At 36.1% G+C, this 18,178-nt stretch overlaps 1 protein-coding gene across 1 annotated transcript in view; it reads left to right on the top strand.

Moving 5' to 3' along the window:
• The window catches only part of BMP1 (bone morphogenetic protein 1), a 1,811,822-nt gene that overhangs the window by 1,744,087 nt on the left and 49,557 nt on the right, over positions 1-18,178 (top strand). The window contains exons 17-18 of the mRNA XM_044082969.1: positions 6,764-6,891; positions 14,467-14,680. Of these exons, the coding sequence (XP_043938904.1) occupies positions 6,764-6,891; positions 14,467-14,680 (342 nt within the window). The remainder of the gene's footprint in view (positions 1-6,763; positions 6,892-14,466; positions 14,681-18,178) is intronic.

Consider the following 18,178-nt stretch of genomic DNA (forward strand, 5'->3'; position numbering starts at 1 on the left):
ATTAGACTGTGTATTCTAGGTTTTCACTACTGTAATATGCTAATGATAACTTCTTATCTTAGTATATAGTGCATCTCACTTTTATCAGTGAAAAAGATACTATGCCTTAAGGAGTCCCCATCCCAGCAAAGAGCCCCCAGTGTTGTACTGAAAGGTATGTGTTATGATACTGAAATAATCCGTCTGCACTCTTATGACTGTTTCTAGGGTTTTGTGTAGTGTAAAATGGAAAGACTTTATTGGCAAAGCCCAGCCATATAATTTGGTGTTGGCATCCTGTGGCTTGTACAAGTACTGCAAGGCTGCATGGTCAGTTACTAAAATGAAGCCACATCTCAGTAGAGAATACTGCAGAGAAGTTACTGCCCACTTAGTTGTGAGCATGTGTTCTATGGTGGTCAGTTACTAAAATGAAGCCACGTCTCAGTAGAGAATACTGCAGAGAAGTTACTGCCCACTTAGTTGTGAGCATGTGTTCTATGGTGGTCAGTTACTAAAATGAAGCCACATCTCAGTAGAGAATACTGCAGAGAAGTTACTGCCCACTTAGTTGTGAGCATGTGTTCTATGGTGGTCAGTTACTAAAATGAAGCCACGTCTCAGTAGAGAATACTGCAGAGAAGTTACTGCCCACTTAGTTGTGAGCATGTGTTCTATGGTGGTCAGTTACTAAAATGAAGCCACGTCTCAGTAGAGAATACTGCGGAGAAGTTACTGCCCACTTAGTTGTGAGCATGTGTTCTATGGCAGAACAGAGTATTTTGTCTCAGCCCTACTTAGCTTCCTATTTAGGTAACTGACTTGTCTTGAACACCCTGTACTACCTGAAATAATGTGGTTTCTTATCCTACTGTGGTTGCAACAATGTACAAAGTAAAATATTTCATAAAGTCAGGGGAAACCAAAATTGGTTCTGTGCAAACATCCAGGGTCGCAATGCTCAAAGATGTCTTGAGCAGGTTTGCACCAAGAAGTCTGTATTTCTGGCTCAAAGACTGATGTAGTGCTACAGTGGTATGAAGGTCCTGGTCTACATTTGCTACATCAGACTGATGTAGTGCTACAGTGGTATGAAGGTCCTGGTCTACATTTGCTACATCAGACTGATGTAGTGCTACAGTGGTATGAAGGTCCTGGTCTACATTTGCTACATCAGACTGATGTAGTGCTACAGTGGTATGAAGGTCCTGGTCTACATTTGCTACATCAGACTGATGTAGTGCTACAGTGGTATGAAGGTCCTGGTCTACATTTGCTACATCAGACTGATGTAGTGCTACAGTGGTATGAAGGTGCTGGTCTACATTTGCTACATCAGACTGATGTAGTGCTACAGTGGTATGAAGGTGCTGGTCTACATTTGCTACATCAGGCTGATGTAGTGCTACAGTGGTATGAAGGTCCTGGTCTACATTTGCTACATCAGACTTTACCGCTGAAGGTTGCATACAAATACGACCGTCCGGGGGCACAGCTAATGATAATTAACTTTGTGAGCGTCACCTGACCTGTTCACAGGGACATAAATAGTTGTATTCATGTGTGTCTCTGCCATTTTGCCCCTCTGGTGGTCAGTCAGGAGTCCCCTCCCAGCCATTCATCTCATTCATTCTCCATCACCACTGTGGTCATTGACTGGGAAGGGCTTTCAGTCAGATAGCCATCAGGGGATGGTTCAGGCTATTTCTGCTTTAATCATAAGTTCCCAGCATGTGCCCAGTAAAGTGTCAGAGAAGGGCATGCAGTGAGTTGACCTGGGATGATGTCCACTCATTTCCACAAGGGTTGTTTCCTCCAAGAAGACCTGCTGCTCCCCTTAAGGTACTTGGTAGTGGTTACTTGCCATGTCCACTAGGGAAATTGCAGCACTTAGTGCATCTCAAGTGTGAGCAACCATACCCATACCTCAGGATAGGTGAACATTCCATGTCCCTTCACTGCTCCTCCCTGCCTTAGCTGGGTAACTAATTATATCCAAGTTATCTGGATTTAGTTTGGTCATCACCTCTCTTTGCACCAGTGTTCTGGATCTGTGGAAAGGTAAGGGAATGTAACTAATTTAATGGGCATGTCTTCAGAAAATAAAATTTTGCCATCACTTGTATGAGCCCTTGAATGAGGAAAGGGATGGAATTTTGAAGTCAATTTGTACATAAAGGGCAGAAACTCCAGAGTCATGGGGTTTGAAAGAAAAACAACAGCAGACTGGGTGGGAAAACGTTGCATGTTTCACAGTGCATTCTGTTGTGTGGCAGCGGCTCTTCAGTTCAGCTTTTTCAGGAAAACCTTAACATGTTCTGTTTTCTTCTTAAATAAAAGTAATGTATGGCTTCTCATAAAATCCACAAGTAATTGCACTTTACTTCTTATGACTTACCAAAAGACACCTAAGAGTTTTCTTCCATAACCCATAACGTTTAATTTTCAAGGAAAATAACCATTCACATTTGAATAAGAAAACAATATTTGCTATATAAACCAAGAACTCTACTTTTCTTACAGAACAATCTATTCTGTGGCAAAGGATGCTCAAGTCAGCTGTCTGAGGAATGCTTTGAAATGCTTTAGTTTCCCTTTCAATCAAAATATTAGCATTCAGCTCCTCCTGCAGTTTGTAAGGTATTAACCACCTGCAGTTCTAATGATCCAAGAAAAGAGGAACATCATTGTTTTACTGTAATCTAGATGTCATGTTTCTAGGGAAGAGGGCAGTATGAAGTATACAGACCAAGAAACGTGCTTTTCTTAGAGAAGTCTATTCTTTGGCAGCTGTTGTTAAAGTAAGCTTTGTCAGGAATATGAAATATTTTATTTTCCCCCTAAATAAAAATAATAGTCAACAATCCATCCCATATTTTACAAGTTTACTAACTGCTAGTTAATTTGGCTTGCCAAAAGAGAGACAAAACCTGTTTTCTTCCCTAATCCTAAGTCTTGTAATATTCAAGGTAAAATAAATTTAAATAAAGTAGCACATGGCAAGGAAAAATTAAAAAAAAAAAAAAAAACAGCATGAGTTATACGAACTAAGAAGTTTTACTTTTCTCACGGAGTAGTTTATTGTATGACTGAAACAAATCAAGTCAACTTTCCAGAAGAAATCTTTAAATGTTTTATTTTACCTTTAATTAAAAAAAAAAAAAAGTAATCTCTAGCTCTTCTTGCAGGCAACAAGTGGTTAACCTCCTCTAGTTCCACTGACACATCAAAAGAGACACAAGAATTGTTTTCTTTCACCTGCTTAAGTGGCACATAATGATAGAGCCCTGACTACATCCTGTTCCACCTGTTACCAGATATAGTGGTAGGGGAAGGCTGGGTGTGTCCATCCGGGAAGGGGGAGGTATTAATTGGAAATGCTCCCTGAAAGGAGGTGTGGTCCACACAAGCGTATCCTTCAGATGTACCAGTGAACTCAGGGGAAGGGGGGAGGGCATAACCTCCTCAGCAAGCAGAAGCCAGCATCACTCCCCAGGATGCCCTTAAGATCCATGCCAGCCACAGCTCACTTGAAGTCAGGGGAGGAAGGAGGAGGTAGACCTAGTGACGGATGGGGCCACTGGAATGGCCAGCCAGAACGATGTAAGATATAGGGGAGAAAAACAAAAAAAGGTTTCTTTCCTGATCCACAAATTCTAATATTCAAGGGGAAAAATTTAAATAAAGTAGCACTATGCTGCCAAACAACAAAATGGTATGAACTATAAAAATCAAGGATTGAGCTTCTGTCATGAAACAGTCTGTTTCATGGCACAGGCTATTCAAATCAATTTTCTTAGGAAAACCTTGATCAATTTATTTTCTCCTTAAATGAAGATAAAAATCATAAATTTACATGGAGAGACAAATTTTGTTTATTCTCTAACTGCCAATTTTAAATATCCAAGAGAAAAGCGCCGTAAATAAAATAACGCATTGCAATTGAACAAGAAAGCAACGTGAACTGTACAAACCAAAAAGTTAAATGAATCCTCCTTTTAGTTACTGTTTGAAATGTCGATTGGAATGAAAAGTCCTGTGTTATGGAGCCTGAATGACTAGAAATCTGAACTTAAAATATACTAAGTCTGGGATTGCTATTTCTCAAAATATTCCCTTTTTCTGAGGTATGCCAATTTTGGAGTTGGCCGTCACACCCTTTTGTACTAAAATTATAAATTATTCACAGATGTTAAGGGCTAGACATATTTGTAGTAATGAACAAGAATGGAATCGACAGGCATCTGATATTAGTAATAGATTTTGTAAGAGGGGATATAATTGTGTTAATGTTCTTAAAGTTAAAAGTAAGGCAGCTACTCAAACCATACAAAATTTGTTGCAGTATAGGGAGCAAGACAAGACCGCTAGTTCTAAATGTTTGAGATTTGTTACCACTTATGGCAATAATGTATATAAAATCAGGAACGTTATCAGTAAATAATATCCCATATTAAGAGGTGACAAGTTTTATAGTAATATAGTGCCTCCAAAATGCTGCTACTCGTATAGAAGGGGGAAAACTATTTTTAATCGTCTGTCAGGTTTTAAAGATCCACATGTTGAAATTTCTAGACAGGTTTTTTATGAGTATGAAACCTTTTGGATGTTACACTTGTGGCAACTGTGTGTTTTGCAAATGTCACAAAAACTAAGTCATTATATATTTAACTGATTAGGTTATTTAGCCACTGTAAATGTGGGGCTTTTTTCATGTTTGGGGATCTGGAATGTTTAAACAGCATTTATCTGTTCATCTAAGTGATCTGAGAAGCCATAGCAGTGGGGTGCATTAGGGCGACATCAAAAATCCCATAGGCAGGCTACTTTTAGCTGTATAGGTACTGACAAGATTAACTCTAGTTCACCTAATAGAAATGACAAGCTGTTATTTTTTTGCCATTTATGGCACAAGTTTAAATTAATTGTTATAAAAAAGTTTAATATACTGTATAAAAACTTTCTGATTTAAACTTAGGTTTTTTGCTTCTATTAATACTGACATAATTTTAAATAAACATATTAGTGGTGTTGTGTATAAGAAATGTACCGTTACTTATATAAATAATGGCAAGTAGTTTTGTTCTTTGCCCCTTGATGCTGGTGTGTGTATATATATATATATATATATATATATATATATATATATATATATATATATATGGTTTACTATTAAAAGGTCGAACGGCACTCCTTCGACTGTAGTATAGTCGACAACGGAAGGTCGAAACTGATAATCGCGAACCCAAAAAAACAATCTAGGAATGGGTTTTAACATGGGTTGAGGTAGGGGAGATGTTTGTAGTTCAGAATAATACGAACACCTACCTCAACCCATGTTAACACCATTCCTAGATTGATTTTTTGACTTCGACATTCGACATTTACGACCTTCCGTCGTCGACTATAGTACAGTCAAAGGAGTGCCGTTCGACCCTTTAATAGTAAACCTACACATATATATATATATATATATATATATATATATATATATATATATATATATAAACTGCTTTTTATTTTCTATTTGTATTCAATATTTTGTTTTGCCATTTTGTGTCACTACATTTAAGAACAGTTTTTTGTATTTGTGTATAAATATCTTCTTTTTATTTTATATTTATTGGGCTTACATTTAGCGATTATCTATTGATTCTACCAATTTGTCACTGTTTATGAACACAGTTTTATTTGAAAAAATTCAGATTTCCTTTCAGAAAAGTTGCATAAGTTGATAGTATCTTAGAATCTAAGAAGCTTTGAAGAGGGACACTTGATTTGTAATTCTGTGTTCTATGCTTTGTATATTAAGAAATGAATTACAGCTTCTGTTTGACTGCTGTATATTTCTTGTGTTTGTCTGTAGTATATACATGCATCCTGCTTGTATCCTTATTGGTCGATTGGTCATGCCTTGAATTTTTTTTTTTTTTTTGCGTGTCAGGACTTGGCATTTGAAGTCCTAGCATTTCAATAGGGAAACCTCTATTCTTGTCCTGTTACAAGCAGTTGTGACTACTTAAATCTACTGCTGCACTGGCCAGGAATTAACCCCTGGGTCAGCTGCTTGGAAGTCAGCTAGGCTCACCACTGTCCAATGATAGGGAGCAGAAGGGACCTGTATTACTTCTGAACACAGAACCTGATCAGTGGTTCTAGGGTACAAAGTCGTAATATGGAAAAGGTAAACCTCTACAATGAATCAAATAATCCTTTTTGTGTTACTGTGCCTATGGATGAATTTGTTTTGTCATTCCTTTGTAAACTTATGTTGAGTATAAATGTAGTTTGCTGGAATATAGTTTATGAGGATTCCACAGTAGCTTTTTACTGTCGTTATAGCTATTGTGGCCTGACATACAGGCCTGACATACATTTTATTCTATATTTATAGAGTGGAGTTTGAGTTCAGTGCATCTTCTGCTGGTGATAGGATTCGTATTACCTTTAAATCTTGTTTTTCACAGACTCTGGTACTGCAGAAGTGTTGTGGGAAGTGTATCCTAATTTACAGGAAAGAATTCATGCGTACTGTACCTGAAGCAGAATAAGAGCCCCACAGTGCAGTACACTCTCTGCTGCCGCGTCTGCTTATATGAATAGGAGCACACAGGCACAGACTGTATTTCGCTGATTCCCTTTCCTTAGTGGTATCTGTGTAAAGAAGAACAAGTTGTTACTGAAACTGTAACTGCCATGAAATTGGTAAATATGCAGCGTATATGTATGGAGCGTTGCAGGTGTTGCCAGGTAACTGTTGACGGTCTTGCTTTTCCCCGTACAGCTGGATGTGACCAGGAGATCAGCGGAACTAGTGGTTCAATAACTAGTCCTAACTGGCCAGACAAATACCCAAGTAAGAAGGACTGCAGCTGGTTAATCAAAGCCATGCCAGGACATCGAGTCAAACTGGTAAACTGAAACATTTATTATTTTTGTCCCAGTAACTAGGTATATTCATAGTCATTGCCAGTATTGTTTTTATCCTGGTATGTATATTAAGAGCACATGACTGTAGTAATCACCGCAGACAGTGTTTTTAGGCAGTATGTTGCTCTGAGTTTGGGACACGCTGAGCATTGTTTTCATGGTGGCACATTTCATCACTTTTACCGTTATTATATTTCATGTTATAAGCCATAGATTCTCATTCCATCAGAGATACAAATACCACTCAACATGTATAGTCTGGCCTGGCTAACTTAATAGTCAATGAGCTCTAAATCTATGAGGCTACAGGATGTTAATGTAAACACAAGGACTTCGAAACAGACTGTGTTTGTTATGAAAATCGCCTTCAGTGCAGTTCCCTTTAACATACCAACACTCAGTTCACTGTTTGTATACTTTTTTTTTGTTTAATAGATGGTTGTGTGACTATGAAGTTAGTATATTTCATACACTTAGGTAGGGTGTATATGGTGGCATAGTCTCCTATATGAAACATGCAGATGTCTTCTTGTCATGCAAAATATACTTTTTCATTGGGGTGAAGGTTGAATCATTTTATCTGTGCAGTTGAAGGTTTCAGTGGTTCAGGCAATGGGATAGGTGGGGAAAACATGTGTCTGTGATACTCAACCTTGAATATTTCTTTCATTTGATAGTGGTTCTTCTCCCAGGCCACTGCTTGTACATTTTTCAGCTCCAAAGCTCCTCCTTAAACTTAGCGAGAGTATCAGCTTACACTTACCAAGGGTACCAGAACTTGTCAGAGGTTTGGGATGCATGGCTAGGGTTAAAAGGACCCCAGTGGCCATTAGCCTAGTACACACCTCTGACATACTTACCCTTGGCAAGCCTTTTTAGCTTGGAAGTTCCTCAGTCCAGTCAACAGTGGCATGAGTCAGAACCTAGCATGCAGGCTAAGAGGGGAATGTCCTCTTTGTGTATTGCAAGCTTTGTTTCCCTTATAACTAGAATGCCACTCAGATGCATCTGTAATATTAATTCAGACTAGGTCTTGCGTCCATCTACATCCCTGGGACTATAAATATGAACTCTAGGACCACAGTAGAACTCCTTAGTTAGTTTTCTGTTTGCACCGTTTCCCCATTGTTTAAAGCACTTGTTCTATTCCAGGATTTGTGACTTGCCATTGGCCAGCACATCAGGTTTTGCAGAGATAATTTTTTTTTAGTCATTCACCAGACTTCTAAAGTTTAAGGTGCTTTATTCATTTTCTTGTTTTGTTGTTTATTCTGAAATATTTTGTCTTGTTTCTGCTGAGCACGCCCACAAAACACTTCAGTACTGCAACAGCATTAGTTATAAGATGACCTTTGTCTGTTTTCTTGCATCAGTGCATCATACCTGACTTCTGGATTAAAGCATCATAGCAGGTGGTAAAGGGACCTTAGAATCCTTCCTGCTAAAACAGGAGAATGCTGAGATACAGGTATGCCAAGCAAGAGACAAACTTTACCAGCTGTGATGGCTTTCCTGCTATAGCACAAGTCATTCAGTGAACAATTATGTTATCTTGTTAACTGTAATTCTCGGGTATGGAGTACACTAAAAGCAAACATTGTTTGGTGTAGAGCTGACCTCCATTGCTAGCTCAGCAGATGTTTTTTTTTCTGCAGCCTTTACTGTTTTCCCAAACCCCTTTTCCACGGAGTCAGGCATGGGCATGCTTTACTTGAATCCTTGCTTAGCTATTCAGTTTTTACTGGTAGCAAGACAATGGGTTCTGCCACCACTGTTGCTGTCTCTATACCTTACAACTGTTCTGAACTGAAGGCATCATTTAAAAGGCATTTAAAAGGTTGCAGTGGCTTGTTTTTTCTGTCTCCCATCAGACATTTTACATACTTTCACAATATACTTTAACTACTCTTAAAGTACTTTTGTTTCGAATGCTTACTGCTTAGGAGAGAAGTGAGGGAGGATCCTCTGTTGCCTGAGCTATGGAATCATCCCGAATACATGGTTCAGAATGACCAGCTAGTGATTGGCCAAATTCTACACTCTTTAAGGTGTACTGGCACAATGGGTGAATACACATTTACTGGAGTAAAACTCTGAACAGGTGCTGTTAACTCATTCTGCTATTGCTAATGTTTTTACTTCGTATGAGCAGGTGAAATTAGTTATGTGATGTTATTCTGTCTGTACTCAGCTCTTTAGTGGTTGTGTTCAATTTCACTTGGATATTGGGATTATTTTGTAGTAACACGTAGTCAAAAATCAAAAGTTTATTAAAAACTATGCTGCCGGAAAGACTGTTTTATCCTCTTGGTACTAATAAGAAATGCAGTGATCATTTTCAGAGCACAGAGGGTAATGCATTCCCTTCACAGGAGCTCAGAAATACTGGCCGTCAATGTTCTCCTTAGGAACAACAATGCATCTTGAGCTCCTGTTGAGAAAAATATTTTCTAACAACATAGTTCAGACAACTGCTCATAACTTGGTCACCAAAACAGCTACTGAAAAGTTATAATCCTGAAAATTGTTCAGCACACGTAGACCTTGAAGATGATTATATTGCTGACAGCCCAGTTTATAGTCCTGTTTTATATGTGGCAGAAAACACAGACTTTAGGTGTAGTTTTGTATAATTTGGGGGACAAATAATCTATTGGTAACCATATCAGCAAGATGTAACCTGTGATCACCACAGTTGTCCATTTTGATGTCAGTTTGAAAACAAGACATCATGCAGCAGTTTAACATGTTTACTTAGTAAACACACGAAAATGTAGTAAGTCACCAACCAAGAAATAGTACAAACCACAGCAAAGACGGCCACCATGAAGTATTCTGCACAAAGTCTTTAATGGACGTGACAACAGTAAAAACAACTAGCAGTCAGATTTAAAACAAGCGCTTTCCCCTGGCTAATACCAGGCTTTATCAAGATGTGTGTATGAGGAACCCTAACCTATTTATAATACTTGTTGGTCATCTGACCTACACCCAATTAATTAATTAGAGTAAATTTATTAAGTTACTTTCTTAAAGGTGTATCGAAAAAAAAATATATATATATATATATGTATATGTGACCTATAATACAACCTAATATTCCAATACATGCATACTTGTTAAAATCTGTTGAAATTCAGATAATACATTATTATGTATATATATTAATAATATTATATTGATATCCTAAAGACATATAATAATTCTTAAAAATCTAAAACTTCTAAAATTCTAGAAAACAACTTACTATACATATAAACCATAAAATGCAACTGCAGCAAAATGTAATATAAAATTTATACATTATTAATGAAGTTAAAAAAGTTGTTTATGAATTATTTATACAATGAATGCATCAAGATATAATATTATGTAAATACAAAAAATTTTCTGTTATATCCTTTGCTATAGTCTGGCCCTTCTAATTTTTAATACACTATTAATGCTAATATTATCATTTAGCCCAGGGGGTTTTGCGGCATTTAACTTTAATTGCCACAACAATTCCTTATATTCCTATGACGTTTCCCAATCTCCCCCTCTTGGATTCTGAGTTGCTTGTTCTAAAACCATGAATTTTAATTGCATGTTTGGACATTTTAAAGAGTGCTTGTAAAAGGCGTTAGTTTCTTTCTCTTTCATAACATCATATAGATGCTCATAAATTCTTCTTTTCAAAGGCCTTTCAGTCTTCCCTAAGTAAAAACTTAAACATTGGGTACATATACCAAGGTAAACTACTCCTTTAGTTGCACAGTTATAGTGTCCTGTTGATTTAACCTTAAAATTCCTTGAAGTTATATGCAAGTTGTTATCATTGATTATATATGAACATTGCTTGCATGCCCCACATTTATATGTACCTAGTCTAGTGGTAGATTGTGTAAAACTATTGTGAAACTGTCTTTCAAATAATCCCTTCAAATTAACATTCCTTCTATTCACAAATTTGGGCCTGACCGGTACTAACTCTTTAATATCTTCTTGTAATGTTAAAACTGGCCAATACCTTGTCACAATTTTTTCAACTTGTGACGAATCCTTACTAAAAGTTTGTATAAATAGATTTTGTGTCTCAAATTGTGCATCTTGTTGCACAAGTCTATTCTCATTTGCTACTGTACCTAAGAGCGGGCAATATTTACTTTTTCTATCAGCTGTGACCTCTTCTGCCAACTTGTTAACTAGGTGCATAGGGTAACCTCTTTCTAAAAATAAATCTTTTAAGAAATTCATTTCTTGTATAAATAGTTGTTCTGTACTACACATCCTAGCTGCCCTAATAAATTGGCCTTTCAATATACCTTTCTTCTGATGGAAAGGGTGTCCACTCTCAAAATGCAGATTGGAATTGGAAAAAGTATTTTTCCTATAAATTTTAGATTGAAAGGTACCAGTATGCTGATTCTTAGACAGAGAGACATCTAAATAATTCAAAACTTCCTCACTAATATTATATGTAAACTTTAAAAATTGTGTGGAAGAATTAATATAAAGCATAAAATCCATAAATTCATTAAGGTTACCATTCCATAACACACAAATATCGTCCAAAAAACGTTTGTAATGTGTAATAAACTTCGACCAAGGGGTTGAGAAAATAAATTTGTTCTCCCAATAGTGAAGTACAATGTTGGCATAGGATGAGGCACATGGAGCACCCATAGCGACCCCTTTTTTTTGCTTGAACAGCTCTCCATTGAAATATATAGTTATTTTCAAGTATAATTTCCATTAATTCAACCACCAGTCTAATAATGTTTGGGCTGAATTCAGATGACACACACAAAACTTCATTAAACCATTCAAGGCCAACAACATGAGGGATACTTGGAAATAATTCAACAATGTCTATACTGATCATAAAGTTGGTTGCATCATAAAGATTGCTTTGGATACCTTTAAGGAAGTCCCAGGAATCTTTACAAATACATTCTACAGAAAGAACTAGTTGTTTAACAGTTTGATCAATAAACTTCCCAAGTGGTTCAACAATGCTGCCTGCCCCAGCCACAATCGGTCTAAATTTTAAAGGGTCCAAACCTTTGTGCACTTTAGGTATCCCAAAAATCACTGATGTTGTAGGTTTGTTTACGTACAAGTAATTATATAATTTTTCATTAATTGCTCCTTGCATCAGATGGTCATATAATAAATATTTAATTTTTGAATAGGCAATATTAATCTCATTAATTGAGACAATACTATACTGTTCAGTATCTTGTAGCATATTATGCATTTGTGCTTCATAGTCCCAGTTATACATTAATACCACCCCTCCCCCTTTGTCTGGTTTCATAACACGTATACCTTCCTTCTTTAAAGTATTAATTAGTTGAAATACTTCTGTACTCAAATTTGAAGGTTGAGAAGATATATTTATAGAATATTGATTTCTTAAATCATTTTCAACTAATTCTTCGAAGATCTTTAATGCTGGGTGTGTGGGAGGATTTAGTGTACTGGGTCTTATAAAACTTTCATTTAAATATGTTTGTCCTTTAAAGAAAACATTTAAGTTCAAACGTCTAACAAACAATTTTAAATCTAAAATAGTACTAGTTAAATCTAATGAGCGCAATGGAACAAATTGAAATCCTCTAGTGAACAGTATAAAGTGTTCAGATGTTACTACCATGTCAGTATAATTATAAATGCAAAAATTATCTTTCTTCATGACCAAACAGTTAGTCGTAGCAGAATCCAACATAATTCCTCTAATTTCGTTATTAATAAATGCATCAGATACTTCTATCTGCGAGGTTTGCCCCAACCCGGTTGCTGGTATGCTGCTCCCTTGCCCCCCGGTCTGCCCTGGGGGTAATAAAAAACCTGATGAGAATTCTTGTTGTTTTTTTGTGCTAAATGCTCACTTCTTCGAGGAATATCCTCTGCTGGGGAAGCTACATTGTCGAAATTCTCTAAATCATCCATTCTGTTGTGCACTTGGTTGTTATATAGTCTACCTTTACCTGGTACAGAGAAAGCCAAACCTTCCCTGTACTCTATAAGATCCTGTTCTAACTTTCTAATCTTCCTGTTAACAATTTTACAACAGTGCTGGTCTACTTCCTGAAACACATTATCATAATCCCTTCTAATACTCCCAAAATTATGATCTTTCACAATACACCATTCAGTTCGTTTAAAAGGTTATCCGCTTTTGTTTCATAGTCATTAATCATGAGCTTCAACATATCCAACCCTGTTCTATTAAATAGTTCAATTAATTCTTTGTGTAAACTAGAACCAGGAACAGCATTGTTGGGGAATTTAAAAAGGCGCAACCCCTTAGGTACGCGTTGCACACGAATACATTCTGCTAAATAATCTATCTCCAGTTGTGTGGATTTAAATGCGTAGAGCTTATCACTCAAAGCAGAAAATTTATATTCAGTACTGCTGTTATCAGTACTAAACTTAGAAGAAGTACCGGGTTTGAATGAAAATTGTCGTTTAGTCCAATTACTGAAATTGAAGTCTCTCGTAGATCCATTCTGTCGTTGAACTTGCTGCTTCATGGGCTGCTCACGTACATCGGCATTAACCAATGGGGTTTCACCAGGAACTTCTGTTTGGAATGCCCTATTCAACCAATGAATTCATAAACAACTTTTGTAGCTTCATTAATAATGTATAAATTTTATATTACATTTTGCTGCAGTTGCATTTTATGGTTTATATGTATAGTAAGTTGTTTTCTAGAATTTTAGAAGTTTTAGATTTTTAAGAATTATTATATGTCTTTAGGATATCAATATAATATTATTAATATATCTACATAATAATGTATTATCTGAATTTCAACAGATTTTAACAAGTATGCATGTATTGGAATATTAGGTTGTATTATAGGTCATATATACATACATATATATATATATATATATATATATATATATATATATATATATATATATATATATATATATATTTTTTTTTTTTTGATACACCTTTAAGAAAGTAACTTAATAAATTTACTCTAATTAATTAATTAGGTGTAGGTCAGATGACCAACAAGTATTATAAATAGGTTAGGGTTCCTCATACACACATCTTGATAAAGCCTGGTATTAGCCAGGCGAAAGCGCTTGTTTTAAATCTGACTGCTAGTTGTTTTTACTGTTGTCACGTCCATTAAAGACTTTTGTGCAGAATACTTTGTGGTTGGCCGTCTTTGCTGTGGTTTGTACTATTTCATGTTTACTTAGTAAGATATTAATTAAAGTACAAAAAAGCCATAATTTGTATAATTTGACATATGAGAAAACTCTTGTGTCAGTACTAGATGCATATCATGAATCTCTTGCCAGATTTGTCTGTAGTGATGCCAATTTTCACTTGAAATCTTGCAGTACTGTCTAGACAGCACGGGGCTCTCACTATTCATGTTAATGTTCTATCATATTTTATAAGATTTATTCATCACCAGATTGTTATAACGTTGTTTCTGTTCATCCAAAACACTGCAGCTTGATGTCAATGGTATTGCTTTCTCCCACGTGTTGGGGGCTGTTACTGTATGCCACGTGTAACATTTTATTTCTTCTTCTGTAGGCATTCAATGAGATGGATATTGAGGGCCACCAGGAATGTGCCTATGATCACTTGGCCATCTATGATGGCAAGAATGCCAAAGCCCAGCTTCTGGGTCGTTTCTGTGGCAGCAAGAAGCCTGAACCAGTTTTTTCTTCTGCCAGAGAGATGTTCATCAAATTCTACTCGGATAACTCTGTTCAGAAGAAGGGTTTCGAAGCCATGCATACTACAGGTTCATACATTTAGAAATGTTTTGTTTTACCATCTCTCTCTCTTTTCTTCTTTTTCTACTGACTGAAAATGTTTTATGCATGTGACCTAAAAAGCTTGCTTAAGTTAGGTACTCTGATTAGTACTTTGTTCTGTTCTGTGTGTGGATGTGGGTGAATACCAAAAATGGGAAATATTTTCATTCCTAATTATAACACTACAGTAGAAGGCAGGAACATGTTCTACATTATCATTTTTTAAGATAGGTGCTTTTTCTGTAGTGGTGTTTTTCATCAGATACAGAGCATCCATCTGGCTATGCTTACTACAGGAGTCTATCTTACACCATTTTAATTAGAGGAGAGACATGGGAGAAGTAATTCCAGTATTCCCTACGTTGAGGAGGACAAATAACTAGGGTGAGGCTTGAAGAGAGATACATGATGTCATTCATTTACCAGATAGAGGGTAGTGAATTCAGATCTTTTCTCCATCATGTGGCACGGGATGTGCTATTACCGGCATGCAGTCTTTTCCCTGCATGCTCAGACAAACTGTATAGAAAATGGTTTTGTTAGCATGACAGGACTTATTCTTTTACCAAGATGAAGAAACCCCAGCATTTCCAAGATGCACACTCATCAACAGCTTAACTTCAACTCTCCCAGTGTGAAAAAAGAAACTGAGAGCTAGGACTTGTAATTCTAACAGTTCTAGTAAAATTCAGTTATTGGCTAGTACACTGCTTGGATGCCAGCAAATAGCAAACTTAGAGAGCCTAAAAGAAAATCATCTAAAAAAGGTGAAGAGAAAAGACAGACTGGGAAGAATCTTGCTACTCTTCAGCAAAAAGCAGTTCAAGCTCCAGCTTTGGTACAAGAGATGAGGAAAAAATAAGTCAAATGTGCTCAAAGCTGATTAAAATAAATTAAACATTGAAGCAGTATATCAACTCAATTAGCTAAAGGCTGGAAAAATTGAAGACGCTTTAAACAGTTATTTAAATGAAGTGATTAAACTATAAAAATTAGAAGTTGAAAAGAAGAAAAGACTAGCTAAGTAGGAGATTAATCAAGAAGAGCTGTTTCAAAAAGTGATAGTCAGAGGACAGAACAAACAAAGAAAACCTGAGATTTTCTGCTGTACTGGAGAAACTGGAAGGAGCAGACTGCATCAGTTTATTTATTTATTTGTTGTATTTTACATTTGTTGACCGGGCTAGTCCAACTGGATATATGTCTATTTTCAGTAGAGGCCCGGGGAGAAAAGCTCCACTAAAGTTAATAGCAATATCAGATGCAGTATATTTTTAAGGCTAGGCAATACAAATTTTAAGGCTAGGCAATACAAGTTTTATGAAATAAGCAACTGGACTGGTATTCCACAATAGAATTTGTTAATTGAGCATTGTGTGCATGCTCCAAACCTGCCCATAAGAAAACAGACAAGACCTGTATTAGTAAATATGCAGTCCTACCAGCAGAAAGAGTTGATCCTAACAAAACTGTAGAAGAAGGGCAAATTATTACATTTATAGACAGTGGTGTTTTTGTGGAAAATGATTATTCACTGTACACCATTCAGAAGAGAAGCAAATATATTCCTGCAATCAGGGAATGTCAAGTGGCAGGTGTAAGATTCAAGCTGCTGCATCCAGCTGTCTTCAGAATATTTTTTTTCCTGAAGGTTCAAATTCATTTTTGATGCAGAACAGACTAAAGAGGAAATACAAAAGTTTGTCCAACAAACAGTGAGCTGTAAAATAGAAGGGTGCTTTTGTTTCTCATTTTCCTGATGATAAAACACATTGGAGAGACTTTGCCTGTCAAACATTTTCCAGTTTTCCAAAGAAAGAAGAAAGCAGCTGAGTTGACTGGAAGAATGATGAGTAACTTGGATGTGAACTGGAGTCTGGGGTTGAGAGATGGAGATGAATAGGAAGAATAACAATAACCCTGAAAGTAATGAATAAACATAGGTCTTTAAAGCATTAATTATGTTTGTGTAGTATGGTTTTACAAGAAAAAATGACTGAGAAAAATTGGAATTTTGTTGACTTCTTCAACTTGTTGGGGGGTCTGAAAGACATATAGCCCACTTCATGTCATTACTCTTTGGAAAGACACTAAAAGGAAAGAAAATTAAAAAGTGACTGTAAGAAATACAATGTTTGTTCTTAACTGTATTTGTATAAAACATTTCATGATATAAATTGCATATTATATAGTAAAGCAGTTTCAGTGAATCTTGTATGTGATAAAGATGAAGTAAGCAAGTACTTTTTTTTTTACTTTTATAGTTTTAAGAAATGTAGGCATTACAATGTAAAAAGGGAAAGAAGAAAGATTGGCCAAAAGCATTTTAAGTTAATGTTCTGTAATCTTGGGCTGTTGGGGTAGGGAATGGGTTGTAAAAGTGCACTGATTATAACAGATATGGAGTTGAAATGTTTTTTCTTACTTTTGCAGATATGAATGTCTGGATTAATGCACTTGGCTTAGTCTAATACATTTGTGTAAGCATGTAGGCTTTAAAAATTACAGAAAACTCTGAATGTAATGAAAAGTTTTCCTTTAACAAATACATGTTCAGTGTGAGTTGACATGCCTGTAGCTGAGGGTAGCTGTAAACTTTGTTCTTATGTTTCCATGTATATAAGATGTCTACATGTACAGGGAATACATTTCAAGAGTTCTGGCTATTGTTTGCTGAGGAAGTCATAAAACTAAAAAAAATATAAACACAAGCAGCTTAGTGAAAAAGCAGTTTGAAATCATCGGATGTGAATAACAGAGTTTCTGGTACCTGAATACTTCAATGCATTTACTAGACCTGTGTATAGTTAAATTTTATTTAAAGATAGCCAGTGCACATCTTCTTAAGGCTAAAAGTTAATGTTTTCTGAAAGCATACAAGCTGGTTTTCACATCTGAGAGGGGAATAAAGATAAAAAAGAACAAACAGCATTTAGTGTAATTAGGAGCACAGGCTGTAACATGCACAGCAGTATGTATAAGTTTAATTTTAGGTTACATAATACTTGAGGGTGCAGCTGGTGATTTGCAACAGTTGTTCCAGTTAGGAGTTCATAATCTTGTGTGTTTATTTTAATAGGTTATAGCGGTATTCTGGTGTGTTTTTTGAAGGTTTTAGTAAAAAAGGTCTCGTAAAGTGTGTCACAGGTTCAGATTGAGATGACAAGAAATGACTGTGTAAAAGATCAACCTGGCAAGCGTTAGTGGGTGCATATAACAAAACAGCCGAAAATAAGCATTTAAAAAAACTATCATGTATAATAGATGGGAATGATGACTTCTTATCATAATGGCTACAGTATCTATATTATTTTGGAAAACAAAAGACCTCTCAGTTATATGCAAAAAGGTGAGAAATGCAGAGTGCAAATAGTATTGGACAGGAGACACATTTGGAAAGAAGCAAACGTAAATTTGATAAAGAAAGAATTTCAGTGTGAATATTCAGCAGAATATCAGGGGCAAAGGAAACTGGATACTTATAC

The sequence above is a fragment of the Protopterus annectens genome, chromosome 9.part0 (assembly GCF_019279795.1).
Source record: "Protopterus annectens isolate FY-2018-M chromosome 9.part0, PAN1.0, whole genome shotgun sequence".
NCBI classification, from domain to species: domain Eukaryota; kingdom Metazoa; phylum Chordata; order Ceratodontiformes; family Protopteridae; genus Protopterus; species Protopterus annectens.